This window comes from Lepus europaeus, chromosome 6 (genome assembly GCF_033115175.1).
Source record: "Lepus europaeus isolate LE1 chromosome 6, mLepTim1.pri, whole genome shotgun sequence".
Classification (NCBI taxonomy): domain Eukaryota; kingdom Metazoa; phylum Chordata; class Mammalia; order Lagomorpha; family Leporidae; genus Lepus; species Lepus europaeus.
In genome coordinates this window covers 96,235,882-96,250,507 of record NC_084832.1, presented here as the reverse complement: position 1 = coordinate 96,250,507, position 14,626 = coordinate 96,235,882, and the positions used below count along the sequence as shown (strand labels likewise).

General features: G+C 44.1%; 2 protein-coding genes and 1 pseudogene across 3 annotated transcripts in view; 1 reads left to right on the top strand and 2 right to left on the bottom strand.

Moving 5' to 3' along the window:
• SLC6A13 (solute carrier family 6 member 13) overlaps window positions 1-8,294 on the bottom strand; it is a 62,462-nt gene extending 54,168 nt beyond the window's left edge. The window contains exon 1 of the mRNA XM_062194638.1: window positions 8,233-8,294. The gene's annotated coding sequence lies outside the window, so the exon portion shown is untranslated. The remainder of the gene's footprint in view (window positions 1-8,232) is intronic.
• Window positions 1,624-2,635, top strand: LOC133762147 (twinfilin-1-like; annotated as a pseudogene).
• A 3,850-nt stretch (window positions 8,295-12,144) lies between the features above and the next one.
• The window catches only part of KDM5A (lysine demethylase 5A), a 99,002-nt gene continuing 96,520 nt past the window's right edge, over window positions 12,145-14,626 (bottom strand). For both annotated transcript variants that reach the window (XM_062194635.1, XM_062194636.1), the window contains exon 28: window positions 12,145-12,970. In XM_062194635.1, coding sequence (XP_062050619.1) covers window positions 12,764-12,970 — 207 coding nt within the window. In that variant the 3' untranslated portion in view covers window positions 12,145-12,763. The remainder of the gene's footprint in view (window positions 12,971-14,626) is intronic.

Sequence of the window (14,626 nt, the reverse complement as noted above, 5' to 3'; positions counted from 1 at the left end):
TGTGGCACAGTGGGTTAACGCCCTGGCCTGAAGTGCCAGCATCCCATGTGGGTGCCGGTTCTAGTCCTAGCTGCTCCTCTTCTGATAAGCTCTCTGCTGTGGCCTGGGAGAGCAATGGAAGATGGACCAAGTCCTTGGGCCCCTGCACCCATGTGGGAGACCAGGAGGAAGCTCCTGGCTCCTGGCTTTGGATCAGTGCAGCTCCAGCCATTGCGGTCATTGGGGAGTGAACCACCAGATGGAAGATCGATCTCTCTCTCTCTCTGGCTCCATCTCTCTCTGTAATTCTTTCAAATAAATAAAATAGATCTTTAAAAAAAATGCTGACGCTTGGGCTCCACCCTGGGACACTTGCAGTACGAATGGTCTGGAGCAGCAGTGGCCACCAGGGCTACTACTGTGCCACCAGGGCTCAGAACCACCGACACCATTACCAGAAACCATTCTGCAGGATGACTTCCATGTCACCAAGGCCAGGAGAACATAGGGAGCTCAGCAACATTGCTGGTTTCCACTGCACACCAACTGCACAGACACAGCGCTGATCATGCTCACTGCAAACTGTCTCCCGCTGGGGTGATCTTACAGAGTTCCAACATGCAGAACTGTAGCTTTAAAACTAAAACGAACTCTGGATATATTTAAGACGGGCATGCAGTAAGGTGGAATTTGCTCAAATAAATCCAATGAGGAAGGCAAAGGGATCCAAAGTCATAACACATTAGAATTAATGACATTAAACCAGACAGGCAGAGGATGAGGAATGGGCAGGTAGAGATGCTATGATCAAACTATTGAAAGGCTGCCAGAGAGGCACTTGAATGAGTTTCTCATCCCTTTACCGTACTCCTGTCCTAGGTGCCATGTTAGATCCTGGGGATAGAAATGTAAGGACTACATCCACTGAGTGAGTCTCAAACGTCTGTGTGCATCACAGCTCCCGAGGGACGCTGGCCTCAGCCACAGACTTTCTGATTCCAGATGCCTGGGGTGGGGCCTGGGAATGTGCATTTCTAACAAGTTTCCAGGTGGCACTGATGCTACCGATCCAGAAGCCATGCTTGAGGGTATGCCGTCCACACATGGAGAACAACAAACAGGCAAGAACATGAGCATGGAGAAACAAAGGCATGAAACGGCACTCATCCAACAGTTATCTATTGAATATTCTAGTTGCTGGGTATAGAGAGATGGGTATAGCCTCTGCTCTAGGGGAGCTGATATACAAATGTGTCACCCTCGCAAAGGCCCATCAGGAGGAAAGGAGGCTGCTGTGAGAGCCAACAAGGGGCTCTGAAGAAGCAGCACTGAGGCTGACATCGCCAGAATGAAAACATGGGCATTGCAGGGAGGAAGCCTAGTGTATGGAGAGAGAAAGAAAAGGAAGAAAGAAAGGAGGGAGGGAGGGAGGGGGAAAGAACAGAACTCAGTATGGCTGAAGCACAGTGCCTGGGGCATGTGTGGCAGCCGATGTGCTTAGAGAGGTACAGGACCAGGGCAGGTACAGACTGGCTCCTTAGACCATTCGTTCTGGCAGTAATCTGGAAGATAAGCTGAGTGACCACCCTAAAGGCTAGCAAAGAAATCAGGGTGGTAGTGATAAGAGCATCACAAGGGAAACAGATGGGAGTGGCCACCACCGTGTCCCACCAGCCCAGCATGCAAGCAAGCCAGAGCCAGAAATGGAAGTACAGATTTCTGAAGGTGCCCATGGAAAATGAGCAACTTGTGACTGGCTCATGCCATCAGCCCACAGACTCCTGGGATAAGGGTTGTGACCCCCTTGCTCTGCCCCTGTTGCAGCACAAAGAGCCGTGCTACATATCGTTCAGATTAGATTCTCACAATGGCCAGGGATGTCAATGGACATTCACTGCATGGTCTCCAGATCAGTCTCATGTTCATCAAGAAATGCAGGATGCAGCAACAAGAGCTACTGAAAGGGGAGTCTGGAGGTGGCCCATTAAAGGTAAAGTGTTTGAAACGGAGAAGGAAGATGTATCCTTACACGGATATAAAAAACAGCTGCTGGGGAAAAGTGACAGCAGATGAAAATCAATGAGGTAGACTGACCTGGGTGTGGACACTTGGCATCAAACACTACAAGGAGAAACATTTCCTAATTCTCGAGATGCTTGTCAGGCTTTGGAAAAGTTGAGTAACAGCTCAACTGCATGAAGTTGGAAATAGATAGAGAAAATGAAACCATAATTTGGCCAACACAACAAAGAACTGAAAGATTTGTCAAAGAGGATTCCCAAGGATTCAGCACGCTACCATTTCTTTGTGTATAAGCATTCCCACGAGGGAGACTATTTCAAGTCCACAGTTTTTATTTCGATGCCGGAGTACACATACACTGTAACAGAACGGTTCTGCGTTCCAGCTGCGAGCCCTCTGCTAGCAATTGTAGGAAGACAACGAACTACAAATGGATGCAGTGAGATGGAGACAGACCACAGGGATGGGCTGACGGCAACTTCCTCTGAGAAGATGTGCACCCCAAGCAGCACATGCACAGCAGAGTTCTGCAAAACTCAACGGCCCTGCAGGACAAAGAGGAATCCGAAGACTAATTAGGGGTCCAGCTGAAATGGAAGCCACTGCTGCATTTCACATTGCAATACTATTTTAGAAAAAGAAAAGAGGCAGGCGCCGTGGCTTAACAGGCTAATCCTCCGCCTTGTGGCGCCGGCACACCGGGTTCTAGTCCTGGTCAGGGTGCCGGATTCTATCCCGGTTGCCCCTCTTCCTGGACAGCTCTCTGCTATGGCCCGGGAAGGCAGTGGAGGATGGCCCAAGTCCTTGGGCCCTGCACCCGCATGGGAGACCAGGAGAAGCACCTGGCTCCTGGCTTCGGATCAGCGAGATGCGCTGGCCGCAGCGGCCATTGGAGGGTGAACCAATGGCAAAAAGGAAGACCTTTCTCTCTGTCTCTCTCTCTCACTATCCACTCTGCCTGTCAAAAAAAAAAAAAGAAAAAAGAAAAAGAAAAGAAAAGAAACAGAGATGGAGATAAAAGACAAGTCAACCTAAAGGATTTGGTAACCTTCTAATTGCATGCAAAGAGTGAATGGGCAGAAGGAATACCGTGATGGCTCACAGGGTTTTGGCTTGGGCAACTGGTCATTAGTTTGAACAGGGAATAAAGGAAGTAGAACTGGTTTGGAGTAGAAAGGTTTAGTTTTTGAAACAATGAGTTTGGAGTGATTAAAACAGACACTAGTGGAAATGGTTACCAGACAGTGGATTCAAGAACTCAGAGAGCAAGCATGAGCAGGGGATGCTGATTTGGGCTTCATCTGAATAGAAGGGGTAACTGGGAATGGGTTGGGCATGTAGATATATAAAGCAGAACCCCATGACATTCTTTTAAGGGAATTCGCAGAAAAGGGAGCTGATTAAAGAGCAGCTAGAGAAGAAGTTAGCAGAGTAGTAGCATTGGAGAAGTTTGAAGAACAGACAACCGTATTAAACGTTGGAGAGAGGTCAATCAAGAACAGGAGCGTTCACTGGGCACCAGTGATTTCAGTGAGACAGCGAAAGCAGGATCCACATTACAGCAGGCACAGGAGTGATGGGCGAGACAAGAGCGGGCGCTTTCAGGGTGGTGCGGCCGCACACCACTGGAGTGAGTCAGCAGCACGAGATGCCAGCATCCCACATCAGAATGCCAGTTCAAGCCCCAGTCACTCCATTTCAAATCCAGCCCCCTTCTAATGTCTCTGGGAAGGCAGCAGAAGATGGCTCAGCCGGCGCCGTGGCTCAACAGGCTAATCCTCCGCCTAGCGGCGCCGGCACACCGGGTTCTAGTCCCGGTCGGGGTGCCGGATTCTGTACCAGTTGCCCCTCTTCCAGGCCAGCTCTCTGCTGTGGCCCAGGAGTGCAGCAGAGGATGGCCCAAGTGCTTAGGCCCTGCACCCCATGGGAGACCAGGAGAAGCACCTGGCTCCTGCCTTCGGATCAGCGCGGTGCGCCGGCCACGGCGGCCATTGGAGGGTGAACCAATGGCAAAGGAAGACCTTTCTCTCTCTCTCTCACTGTCCACTCTGCCTATCCAAAAAAAAAAAAAAAAAAAAAGATGGCTCATGTGCTTGGGCCCCTGCACCCGTGTGGGAGGCCCAGAAGAAGCTCCTGGCTCCTGGCCTCAGCCAGGCCCAGCCCTGGCCTTTGTGGCCATTTGGGGAGTGAGCTAGCAGATGGAAGATCTTCAATTCTCTCTCTGTAGCTTCCTCTCTCTGTCATGCTGCCTTTCAAATAAATAAATGTTTCTTTAAAAAACAATAAATGAATGGAGCGAAGCCAGAGTGATCTGACAAACTAGAAGGAAAAGGCCATTTAAGGAACTGAGGTGAGTCACGTACACTAAGAAACGCATCAAAGGTCAAGACATTAAAATCAAAGTAGATGAACAGGATCCTAGCATTCAGTGTTTTAGGAACAGTGCTGAGGAGACATAACGTGGAAACCACTATGGGAAGTAGATGTCCAGAAACTGCAGCTCCTCATGATCAGCGACACTGCCCTGGATGATGGCAGCGCTGGGGACAGAAATGCCCGCAAAGCCATCCAAGTCCCTCAGAGACGACACTCCAGAGGACAGATGGTACAGCTGAATAACAGAGGTCTCTAAAAGGAAGTGCAATGGAGTGGTTATGGCAACCAGCCTGTAATCCACCCATTCATACCCACTTACCAGCAGTAAAGTGACAACACACAAAGTGCCCTGAAACAGCCCTGAGGCAAAAGGTGGCTCAGCCAGGCTCAGGTTCCAGCTAACCAGTAGCAGGGCTCCTTACAAAGGAACAGGAAAGAATGACCTCAGCAATCACAAACCAGCAGTACTGAAGGTCATAACCAAAAGCAGACGTGCTTGAATTGTTCCGGGTTCCAAAGAGAGCATTACTACTAAGCTGGGCTTCCACCAAGCTTAGCCCCAGTGAAAGACAGCAGAGCTAGGCCAGAAAGACTAAAGCTACCAGTGCCTGGGGCATACCAAGCCACAAAGTATGGAAGCAGGGCCTCATCTTTTGATTGGGGAAAAAAATTACTAATTGAGCCAGCTTCCCCAGAGCATTAGCAGGGAGTTGGATCAGAACTGGAGCAGCTGGGACTTGAACTGGTGCCCACATGGAATGCTGGTACTGCAGGTGGGAGCTTAAACCACTACACCACAGCGCCAGCCCCACAAGAAACATTCTTAAAAATCCCATCTTACCCTGTTAAGGAATGGGGCTGTGACTTATGTATCTTCGTATCTGTGTGAGCTAACTCACATATGAGAGGAAGCCAGTTCCAGAGGAGCTGGGTAACCAACTGAATGGCGCACAGTTACAAACCACAAACCCAGCTTCTTATCCAGTGGTGTGGTTTTTTTTTTTTTTTTTCAAGACGTATCTTATTTATTTTAAAGGCAGAGTTACACAGAGACACAAGGAGAGACAAAGAGGTCTTCCATCTGCTGGTTCATTCCCTAAGCGGCCACAATGGCTAAGACTGGGCCAGGCCCAAAGCCAGGAGCCAGGAGCTTCTTTCCGATTTCCCACATTGGTGTAGGGTCCCAAGCACTTGGGCCACTTTCTGCTGCTTTCCCAGGCACATGGTGCTGGATCAGAAGTGGAGCAGCCAGGGCTTGAACCAGTGCCCATGTGGGATGCCAGCGTCACAGGCGGCAGCTCTGGCTGCTACACCACAATGCTGGCCCCTATTCAGTGTTCTTTACATTATACAGCACTCAGCTTAGTAGTCTCAGATAAGACTTCATCACTGTGTCCCTGAGAACGCAAAGATTCCTTAGCAAAATTTCACCATCTGACCATTCTTGGGGTGCTTTTTTTCTCCACTGACAAGACATAGAAGGTAGCTCCAAAGACAAGATTAAAGAAGTCGGCGCAGGCTGTCGGGCCCCGGGCCACCACCGCCACCTACGCCTCTGCTGCTGCCCCCGCCGCTGCCTTGTTTCCCCATCTCCCATCATGGCCGGATTTCTATGCTAGCCTTCGGGGTGGTCACTCAGCTTATCTTCCAGATTACCGCCAGAAAGAACGGTCTAAGGAGCCAGTCTGCGCCGGCCTTGGTCCTGTACCTCTCCAAGCACATCAGCCACCACACATGCCCCAGGTACCGTGCTTCAGCCATACTGAGTTCCGTCCCTCCCTCCCTCCCTTCATTTCTTGCTTCCTTCTTTCCTTCCTTAAGTTTGTCTTCATTTGACTTTAGAAATTCAAAGTTAGGCCGGTGCCGCGGCTCACTAGGCTAATCCTCCGCCTTGCGGCACCGGCACACCGGGTTCTAGTCCCGGTCGGGGCACCGATCCTGTCCCGGTTGCCCCTCTTCCAGGCCAGCTCTCTGCTGTGGCCAGGGAGTGCAGTGGAGGATGGCCCAAGTGCTTGGGCCCTGCACCCCATGGGAGACCAGGAGAAGCACCTGGCTCCTGCCATCGGATCAGCGCGGTGCGCCGGCCGCAGCGCGCCAGCTGCGGCGGCCATTGGAGGGCGAACCAACAGCAAAAGGAAGACCTTTCTCTCTGTCTCTCTCTCTCACTGTCCACTCTGCCTGTCAAAAATAAAAAAAAAAAAAAATTCAAAGTTAAAAATATATGTGTATATACATATACTGTATATGTATATGCACACACATATATATACTTGTAGTTTGTCAAGTTTTATAGAATTTTTGTTAAAGATTTTAACAATGAGCAGGCAATATGGGATTGTTTATCAGATTCGATACAAATTTTGTATATCACCAAATGTTTAAAATTAGTCAAATGCTACATGGTCTGGTTGGCTGGTATTACACCTTAAAATCAGTTTACACACACAAATTATCTGTTTCAATGGTGCCCATTTGTTATTCTCAAAGGTAACATGACTATGATAATAATGAGACAGATTCTGCCAGTCACTGCTTCACTACTTTTAAATCAGAACTGGGTTGGCTCTTCGTATTCATTAATGAGACTCATAAAGTATTTTATGGAAGGCAAATCACATACTAAATGATGAAGAGGGGATTAGCTGACATTCCATACTAATATGTGTTTATGCTTTCGTTTACTAGATACAAAAGAAAATCTCAGTAGTTTGCTGCTTATATATATATTGTATAAAAAGGTATATTTTGGTTTTCGTAAAACCCTTGTTGACTTTTCTACAGTGAGCTTTTTTTAACTTGATTTAATAAAAATGTTAATTTTGGGGAAAAAAAGATTAGAGAAGTCTCATCTAATGAAGACATTTCATGGGACTTTACAGAAATATGAAGTCCTTCCACTAGAGTAGAAATACATTTAAAAGAGCTAACGGGGGGAGGGAGGATAAGAAACTCCAAAGCTACTCGGTGTTTATCTGACTGTATTCCTTCGTACCGTTCTCTACTTTTTATCACACGTGATCTTCCAATCATTGGCCAAGTGCTCCAAGAAGAAATTCTGGATCTTCCATTCATGGGCATCAACCACAGTGTCAAAGACCCAAGAAAAAGTGTGATCTAGACAATTTCTAGAAAGGATTTGCCACTTTATGAAATTTCATGGATCTTTGTGGGCAAGCAAACTTCTTCCAAGTAATGGGATAACCAGAATTCTCTCCCCTCTTAACAACCAACTCTTCACCACCACCCCCAACACAGACGCACACAGTCACACACCTCGTGAAACTGTCAATTCCACTGAAAGCAGAACCTTAACATTTGCCCTTCACATGTGCACCACCTGGTAACCTCGCGATGGAGCAAGAAGTGTCATTTACTTCTCTGAAGTAACTTGCAATCTGAACTGGTTGTGAGCAGCAGGATCCAAAACGATAAGAACACTCTGGAACCTCGTCTCCCCTGCAAAGGAGCACATTTCTGGCCGGCGCCGCGGCTCACTAGGCTAATCCTCCACCTTGCGGCGCCGGCACACCGGGTTCTAGTCCCGGTCGGGGCACCGATCCTGTCCCGGTTGCCCCTCTTCCAGGCCAGCTCTCTGCTGTGGCCCGGGAGTGCAGTGGAGGATGGCCCAAGTCCTTGGGCCCTGCACCCCATGGGAGACCAGGAGAAGCACCTGGCTCCTGCCATTGGATCAGTGCGGTTTGCTGCAGCGCGCTACCGTGGCGGCCATTGGAGGGTGAACCAACGGCAAAAGGAAGACCTTTCTCTCTGTCTCTCTCTCACTGTCCACTCTGCCTGTCAAAAAAAAAAAAAAAAAAAAAAAGGAGCACATTTCTCAAGAACCAAGGATGGACTCACATCTGCTGGTCACCAAGGAGCTTCCATGGAAAATCAAGGACCCGTGATATCTCCTGGAGTTACTTCCTGTAATTCAATTTCAAAAACACTATTCTCAGTAATAATAATGGGCTAATCACACCACTGACCAGATTATTTCGGCTCAGTTCTTTATTGTATAGTTAGCAAGTAATACTAAAAACTGCTTTGGCACAGGTTAAAATTTTCCTTAGGATTATCAATAATCATTACCAAAATCTACCTTTACTTGGTTCCCATTTAAAGTTGCCACAATGTAAATGAAGGGGGTGAGAGTAAGGGGGCAGGGATGGGAACCATTAGGATAGGAATCTGAGCACAAAGAGTTTTTTAGATGTAATGCAATTAATCATATCTAGTACTCATTCGGAAAACAAAAGAAATACAAGACATACTCAAATGTCAAGAAATCAAGTTATATTTTTCATAAGGCATCACCAATAACTCTGGTAAACTGTAATAAATATGCAAGGGAATAACCATTAGGGGTCCTGAGGCTCACAAGAGACATTCCCAGGAGACAGCTCTGTCAGCTGCAGAAGAACAAGCAGGACTCATCTCCTAAACCCTGCCACGTGCCTTCCCCAGAGCCCGTCGTTTGTTGCACAGTGGTGACTGGGAATGACCCAGGCCGAGAGAAGACACAGAGACAGGGATTCCAGAATCTATCAGCGTCCATTCTTTCCCTCTCCTGCTGTAAACACGTCTTTGGCACATCTGTGAACACAGACATGGGGTATGCTTTATGTAAGGAGGTGGGCGGAGGTACTCAACAGGAATTCTACTTAAGGACTGACTGACTGCAAAAGCAACTTTCTACACATGAAGATAATGCACATGTGAAACTTTATTGAACCTAGTTATATGTGGGGCCAACAACTCAATTTTCCAAATTTACAGTTTTCAAATCCCACTCCAAATGGTCACTTTTTCTTCTATAAAAGTGGATAATCCCAACCCTTTGGCTTTCTTAATTTTTCCTTTCATCCTACTTTACAGTTCTGGTTGATATTCACACAAATGTATTACAGAATCAGAATACTGACAAGGCAGGGAGTTTCTTTACATGCAATGAATTGCATCCAGAATCTAAAAATTAGGAAAAACAAATTAACTGACAGCTCTTGTGCACCTGTTATGAATAAAAGCAGAGAAGAACATGAGCAAAGCACACATCAAATCATGCTACTCTCAGAGGTCTGTCAGTGTGTGCCAGTTTTTTGATTATTAAAGTAGATTGTGGGCAATCACAGACTTAATGTCTGCCTTCTAACTATTCAAAAAAATATGACATGCAGTAATTTGTACTTTTACTGAGGCACAAATGTGAATCACACAGGCCAAGCTGATCTGCAGCAGCCCTGCGAGGGAGCCAGCATAACACGGCTGTGCTGCAGTACCGTCGAATGCTGCGCTTGTGCTTCTAACCTGGGGATCTATACAGTTCCAATGACTTACCCCTTGTAAGAATATCGAAGACCTATCATTTTTTAAAAAATTTCCTTTATTTAACCTTTGCCAAAATGTGTGTAAGGAAGGCAGTGAAAAATCCCTTTGAAAGAATTAAAACACGCAAGATAAAAATACCAATGAAAAACTGCAACTTTGTGAGTTAGGGAAGGTAGAGAAAACATTTAAAATCAAGATTTAACATAAAATGTTACAATACAGAAGACTAGAGTTAAGTTGTAAATAAGTAATTTCTTCTAAGTGATAACAACACTTTATAGAACACCAATATTTCTCTAAATGGATGTACTTTATTTCATTAACTCAAAAACTGCAAATTTGTATTTTGAGTTTGTTTTGTTTCCTTTTGGTGGCGGAGGAGGGAGGCACTAATTTCTCTGGTGTTCTCAGGCTGTCTTAATCTGTGGTCAGGTCAGACCAAAACCTCCATGACTTCCAAATATATACAGAAAATCTCACAGTACCAGTTAAATGACACACTTCAATTTCAAAATATTAGGAAGCTATTCATGGTTGGAGACTGTCTTGTATTTTTCTCAGGTCTCCTACAGGCAAATACCATATCAAGCACATAAGTGACTCCCCAAACAGCCATCCACTCCATCTCCTTTTCAAGTACTTCAACATGCCAAGCAGCTTAACAACCACCTTTCTTAGCATCCTCAACACTCTCCATGGATAGTAGAATGGATAATTGGAAAGGAAAGGTAAAATTTTAAATGTGTTCTAGGGATCCATCACTGAAAATTACATTCAATTTTTAATCCACATGTATTTGAAGACTTTACAAAGACCCAATGGCAAAAAAAAAAAAAAAAAAAAAAAAATCATGCTTTCTTCTATAACATCAATCAGATGAAAGTCTTAATTGAGATAATCTTTATATAGTTGGCAAAATGAAAACTTGGTACACTGGTTAATTACCTTAAGATGTCCCTTGAAATCTTCAATCATACACACACATACTTGAGATGAGCTCAAGACACATGCTACAGCAACTCTTACAAACCTTTTAATAGGCCAAAGCACTCAAAATGTTATCTAGTATTAAGGGAAGAGTAACCAAAAGGTAGGTAGTATAAACCACACAGAAAGCATTTATAGAAATTGGATTTTATAAGAAACCTTTTGCTTTTTTTTTTTTAAAGATGCCTTTTGAGTTAAATCTCATACCCACTCAAACTGTAACTGGACAGTACATTTCACTTCTAGGTACTAGAAGACATTTCTTTAAAAGAGACTGGGGCAAAAACGGAAGAGGAAGCTACAAAGCAGTTTCTAGGTCCAGCCCACTACCCCCTTTTAAGGGAAAGCTGATGAGTTTAAGTCGAACCACAGATTTTTAAACCAAAATAAAGGACACAGGCTACTGAAGACAAAAGCTTTTTAGTAACTTTTTTTGTCCTTTAAAAAATTAGCCCATTCTAATAAAAGTTTACATACAGCTTACCTAACATCTTAATCAGAACAGAGAACAGAACAGAGGGAAGAGGACACAGCACCATAGTTTCAAACATTCACATATAAAAGAAAAAACAGCCAGCAAAGACTAGAGTAAGACCAAATTTTCCAAAAGACAGGGTTAAGTCCCAACACACAAAGGAAGTTTAACCATCTATTTGAACAAAAGCAACATGGTCAAGATAGGATGGAGAAGAGAGTGCTACTCCTTGTACTACAAGGAATGGGATTTCTTTATTACAAAGCAAAAAAAAAAAAAAAAGAAAAAGAAAGAAAAAAAAAGCCCCCAAATGGATTTTGATGCTGAAACTCTGTCATATGTTGCTGGTAACAGTAAATATATATATATATATATTTATATTTATATATTCAGATATGTATATTAAAAAAAGAAAAATAATCTATTTATAGAACAGTCAGTAGTCAGAGACATTTAGAAAAAAGTAAAAACAAGTCCTTTTTTGTTTTCTTTTTAAAAATGGATTTACTAAAACAACTTCATCCACCAGAGGTGCTACAACCCCACATCCTCTGATGAAGCCAAGCTGTTACTCAATAGCATCTGCTGTGGGCTGCATGTTGGGAACAGTAGACATCAGGGTCAAGGCTGCAGGGCAAAAAGCTGTTATTTGCTGGTCTTGCTCATGGCCATGCCTGAAGCCTGGTGGTGTCTGGAATACTTTGAATGAAGGTTTCCCCCAAATACATGCATCATTGTGATTCTGTAAGACATTTTTACTGGTCTTCTTCTTCCTCTTTTTGCAGGAACCTGGATCCACATACCTGCTCTCCTCTAAAGTGCAGACCCAAGACAGCCGGACTTCTCAAAACCAGAAAAAGGAGGAAGGGGGTTCTTGCCTTGAAATAAGAAAAGCTCTTCTTCCATTATCCAACTGGACTTCTGAATTAGATTACATCTTCCTCCTTAGGAAGATGAGATGATCTGCCCCAGATGGTGAGAGGTTCTTTTTTTTTTTTTTTTTTTGAGAGGTTCTCTTATTTGGGGCTTTCTTCTTGGTAGAAACAAGCACAGATAACCAAGAGACTGTGCCACTATATACCATGACTGCTAACAGAAGTAATTTCAGTCCTGCTTCTCCTGGTTCTATCTGTAGGGCACAAAATGCCAGGTAACAGTGAAAGGAAAGTGTGCTGATTCCTTTCCAAATATTCCAACTAAAGAGACCCAAACAATCAGTATTCAGTTGGTGCTGCCCTACGTCATAAGCCTCTAACTAGTATCAACTGGCTTTAAGCCACATCCTACACACCTTGCCAGCACATCACTGTATTTAATGCCCACCGCCACCCTAGAGCTCAATCAAGCGTTTGACCTTAATGCAGTAAACCATACCCAAGGGAGACAGGCAGCTGTACCAAAGACACCCTTCGCATAGATGTGCTGCTAGAGAATGTAGCCCACACAGTCCATGCAAAGAGGAAGCCAGCACTAACGGGACTTTCTCTGAAGGTCATTCATCTTTGGAAGAAACATTCTGAGTGGAAATACACCACTCTAATTGATGACTAAGGTCTCAATGTGGTCCATTGTCCCCCATGTCCCAGACTAAACAAGCATCTGCTAACTGGTCTCTTTAAGATCCTCCATGGGTAGTTTGTAGCTCATTATGAAGGAAGGAGGTGGTGCTTGACCTGGGCTATCTGGGCCCTGCTTCTTTGCACAGTTTATACAGATGTAATCTTCATTTTCAGCCATTTCTGGAGATACACCCACACAAACTTGATGAAACCACTCATCACAGCCACCATCACATTGTACCCAGTCTACCTGTAGGAGACAAGATTGGGGAATGTTTAGGTTACATAAACATTTAGCCTAGAGTAAAAGCAAACCAAAGAGCTCTCTTGGCTTAAATGATAGCAAACAATTGAAATGTCCTCAGACAGACAATGACTTCTTATGGGGTTATTTTTTTTTTTAATGAAAGAAGCTGAGAAGTTAAAACCCCCAAATTATATTTTACCATAGTGTGTCCACAAAATTAGGCCTCTTAGGTACTCCATTACCTCATGAATACCTGGGGCTCCTTGTGAGGCAGAAACATGTTTGAGAAAAACTTGACAAAAAAAAAAAAGGAACTTCTAATAAGAGCAGTCAAGTAGTTTTAGCTAATATTAACAATTTCTAGGCTCTAAGACAATGCAATTATCAGTCAAGAAAGGAAGAATACAACAATGTGAAGGCAATCCTGTGTATTAGCTTTATTTCAAAGAGATAAGCCAAAGTACTAAGAACATTAAATACCTTTTTAGAAAAGCAGTCACATAGGCCACTTTTAAAACTAATATTTTTTATTCTTCTCTTCTTCCGTTACAAATACAACTCCCTATAAAAAGTTAGCAAATATCAGAGGTCAAATCTTACAAATTAACCAATTATAACAGTAAAAGACACAGGTCAATAGATCACTCTGGGCTTCAAAATTCAAGTCTGGGAAACTGATAGGTCAGTAGCAGGTGCCAGGCAAACTTTGCCCTGCAGAGAATACTGATTATAGGAGGCCAGAAAGGGAATGCAGTTTAGTGACTTTAAGCCTTGTACTTAACCTTTGTCACTGAACAATAAAGTGACTTTTGGCTTTTATATTTGGAGCGTGATTTTTATAGCTAATGTCATGGCAGATGAGAACCTTTAAGATGAAAAGTGCTACTCTCCCTCTCCAAAGCTCAAAGGTGACCATTTCATTGACAAAATAGAAGCCACTTAAAACCATGAGCAGATCATCAGAGCAAAGAGAGGTGTATAAAGGAATCAAAGAGGTATGTCAGGACAGTTTATGAGAAAGAACAGAGCAAAGAGGTTTTGGCTAGGTAAAAGAATTTCATTCAAGGAAACTGAGAGGGTTTCAAAATTGGTTTCCATATCCCATAAAGATAATCAAAACCATGTTATAGTTTTAGGCTTGTAATAAAGGATGGAAAAATAATTTTTCAAAATAATCTTCCTACTTTTATGTTTGCTAGAGTTCTAGATTTTAAGAGGTAGTGTTGTATAAAGACTTTGCTAGACTCCATCACATAATTTCATTTAATCTCATTGAGGCCCAAATGCCACAACTGTAAAATGGAAATAACATCTGATTACAAGATTATTGAGAAGGCCCAATAGATGGCAAGGGGCTGGCATTGTGGCACAGTGGGTTAAGTTGCCACCTGCAATGCCAGCATCCTATCAGGATGCCAGTTCAAGTCCTAAGTTGATCCACTTCTGATCCAGCTCCCTACTAATGCATGTGGGAAGGCACCAGAAGATGGCTCAAATGCTTGGGCTCCTACACTTATGTGGGAGATCCAAAAGAAGCTCTTGACTCCCAGCTTCAGCCCAGCCCCAGCCATTTTGGCCAAATAAATAAATCTTTAAAAAATAATAATAATATATGACAAAACACCTAGTTCACTGCCTGAGATACTGAAGTTATTTCTT